Source organism: Nanorana parkeri, unplaced genomic scaffold (assembly GCF_000935625.1).
Source record: "Nanorana parkeri isolate BGI_ZX_2015 unplaced genomic scaffold, ASM93562v1 scaffold191, whole genome shotgun sequence".
NCBI classification, from domain to species: Eukaryota; Metazoa; Chordata; class Amphibia; order Anura; family Dicroglossidae; genus Nanorana; species Nanorana parkeri.
Genome location: NW_017306459.1, coordinates 1,690,633 through 1,693,156, shown reverse-complemented (window position 1 = coordinate 1,693,156; position 2,524 = coordinate 1,690,633). Strand labels below are relative to the sequence as shown.

Below are 2,524 nucleotides of genomic sequence, written 5' to 3'. Positions count from 1 at the left end.
CTATTCGGATCACTGATCGTAATCTGTGCAGCGCTGCGTTCGTCTCCAGAGCCGTTGCTGAGTCAATGAGAGCCAGTAGAGGCGGTGTAGGAAGCCGGACCTGGCAGTGGAGGAGGCGGGGCCCGGTGATGGAGAAAGAGGCAGGCCCGGCGACGGAGGAGGCGGGGCCCATCAGCGAGCGTGGAGGAAGAGGAGGCGGACAGGTAAGGAGTGTGGCCACCCCACCTGAGGGTGACCCTGCAGAGCCCACCATAGATAGTTTATGGAGGGCTCTGCAGGGTCACCCTCAGGTGGGCTCTGTGGGATCTCAAGTGGGCTCTGCAAGGGGTATAACTAGAAATCACAGGGCCCCATACATAATTTTGCTATGGGGCCCTGTGATTTCTAGTTACGCCGCTGGCTGGCCAGTAATCTATCCCCAACACTAACGCAGCCCCTAACATAGAGGTGGGCAAACTCTGGCCCTTGAGGAACTACAAATCCCATGAGCTATTGAGGAACTACAAATCCCATGAGGCATTGCAAGATTCTCACAGGCATGACTCCCAGAGACAAATGCATCATGGGATTTGTAGTTTCACCACAGCTGGAGGCCCGGAGTTTGCCCACGTCTCCTATCTGAACACTTGCTATACCTTAAACCAAACCTTTACTTCTCCCCCCTTCCCCATCTCCAAACTGTAACACTTAAACTGACCTCTCCAGGCAGATATAAAAGACACAAATTAAGGAAAAACAATTCAGGAAAGTCCATTAATTTCCAAAACTGAATGTTAAAATCAAACAAAATTTCAAATGACATTCGTCAAGTCTCTGATGGCATTATCCAATGATCTGACATTATTATTGGTATGAATGTTCATACAAGCATCTAGGAGTAGAAAGGACCATATTAAGCTAACCCAAGATGCCTTGAAGTAAGGAAATAGAGACCAACATTTTAGTTTTCACATTGTGGAAGTTTTACTATACCTAAAGCCCAACTACAGCTAACATTATTGTTTTTTGTTTTAGATTTTTTAGTTTTACAGTGTAAAAAGAGTTAAGCTTCTGTCAATTCTTTATTCATGTCTGTGTCTCTATTTAGATTATTTCTTGTTACTTCCTATCTATCTGATAGGTAAAGCAGGAAATGAGTGAAAATGTCTCATCTATTTTGCATGTATCTAACAGAACAGGATGTGGGGGAATATTCCTACAATAGGGACACAACAGTGCACAGTGTTGAGGAAGATTCAGAAACACTGTCAGATTTGCATTGCTGATTGTGTACCCATGAAGGTGATTTCCCTTCATTTCCTGACAGGTGTAAAACAGAAGAAGAAGAGGAGAGAAATCTCCCCTATGAGGTCACAGACATCATTACCAAAAGAATAAAGGAAATTCTCTGCAGTGGGGACAAATACAACTTTTCAAACCAGACAGAATCCTCCCCTCTCTCTGGCTGGAGTATCAAGGACTTCACTAGGGGATTGGATAATGAATGATGTAGGTATAGATCAATCTGAATTATGATGGGATGGAGTATAAAGATGAGACCTAGATCAATCAGGAGATCTTATAAGAATAAAATGTGCTACACAAATTTGAATGTAAATGGTGTTCTGTTGTTTGTTGCAGGTTGTGTTTACTGCCAATGATGCTGGACACCGTCACTACACCATCGCTGTGCTCCTCACTCCGTATTCCTTCTCTACAACTGCAGTGGTCAGTGAGCCCCAGGAAGGCCATGTGTAACTTATAACAAGCCACCTTTGCTTATTACTAGATATATGCATGTGTTATGTTTTCTAGCTTTTGGTATTGTTTTGTATCTTTTCAAACCCAGATCCCAGGTTTAGGTTATGTTAACCACGGTGTTAAATAAAGTTTTCTTCACACAACAATTCCATGGGTAATCGCGTCACTATGGGCTTTGGTCGCTAGTACAACACAGTCATTATTTTCATGTGTCATTATCATCAGTAAAAGCATGTATTGTTTCCTTGGCTTTTTGATCAGCATTACTGTTATTAAAGCAACTCAGTCGCTAAAATCAAAGTGCCCATAGAAGATGTCCCTGCAAAGAAGATATTAATGACAAGAATATTCCGCAGCCTGCCAGTGCCGGATGCCTTTGTCCCTCCTCTGAGCTCAATGGTTCCTCTCACCGACTCTTAGATCAATACTCAGTCCTGTAGTGACATAGGCAGGAGGAGTCATTAGTACAGCTGGAGACCAGGAGATCTACCTGGAAGTGTTGGTACCTGAAGAGACTTCAGGCAAAGATTTTTCTTCACGGCATTGGCATTTAGCATCCCAGGCAGGGCCGTCTCTATAATGAGGCAGCCAGAGATTGTTGCCTCAGACGGCTTCTCTTTGGGTCACGTGTGGGGGGGAAGGCAGGCAGAGCTACATGGCCACTTTGCTGCACAATATTTGCAGTGTGCCTGCCGCCCCCTTTCCAGCCAGATTGTTCCAGCTAAAAGCTGGGCAGGGAGATGTGTAAGGGCCACACACATGTCATCCTGCTCAGCTCTGGGCA

General features: G+C 44.7%; 1 protein-coding gene across 1 annotated transcript in view; it reads left to right on the top strand.

Moving 5' to 3' along the window:
* TTR (transthyretin) overlaps window positions 1–1,886 on the top strand; it is a 5,899-nt gene extending 4,013 nt beyond the window's left edge. Inside the window, exon 4 of the mRNA XM_018555313.1 lies at window positions 1,621–1,886. Within this exon, the coding sequence (XP_018410815.1) occupies window positions 1,621–1,737 (117 nt within the window). The 3' untranslated portion in view covers window positions 1,738–1,886. The remainder of the gene's footprint in view (window positions 1–1,620) is intronic.
* The last annotated feature ends 638 nt before the right edge of the window (window positions 1,887–2,524 follow it).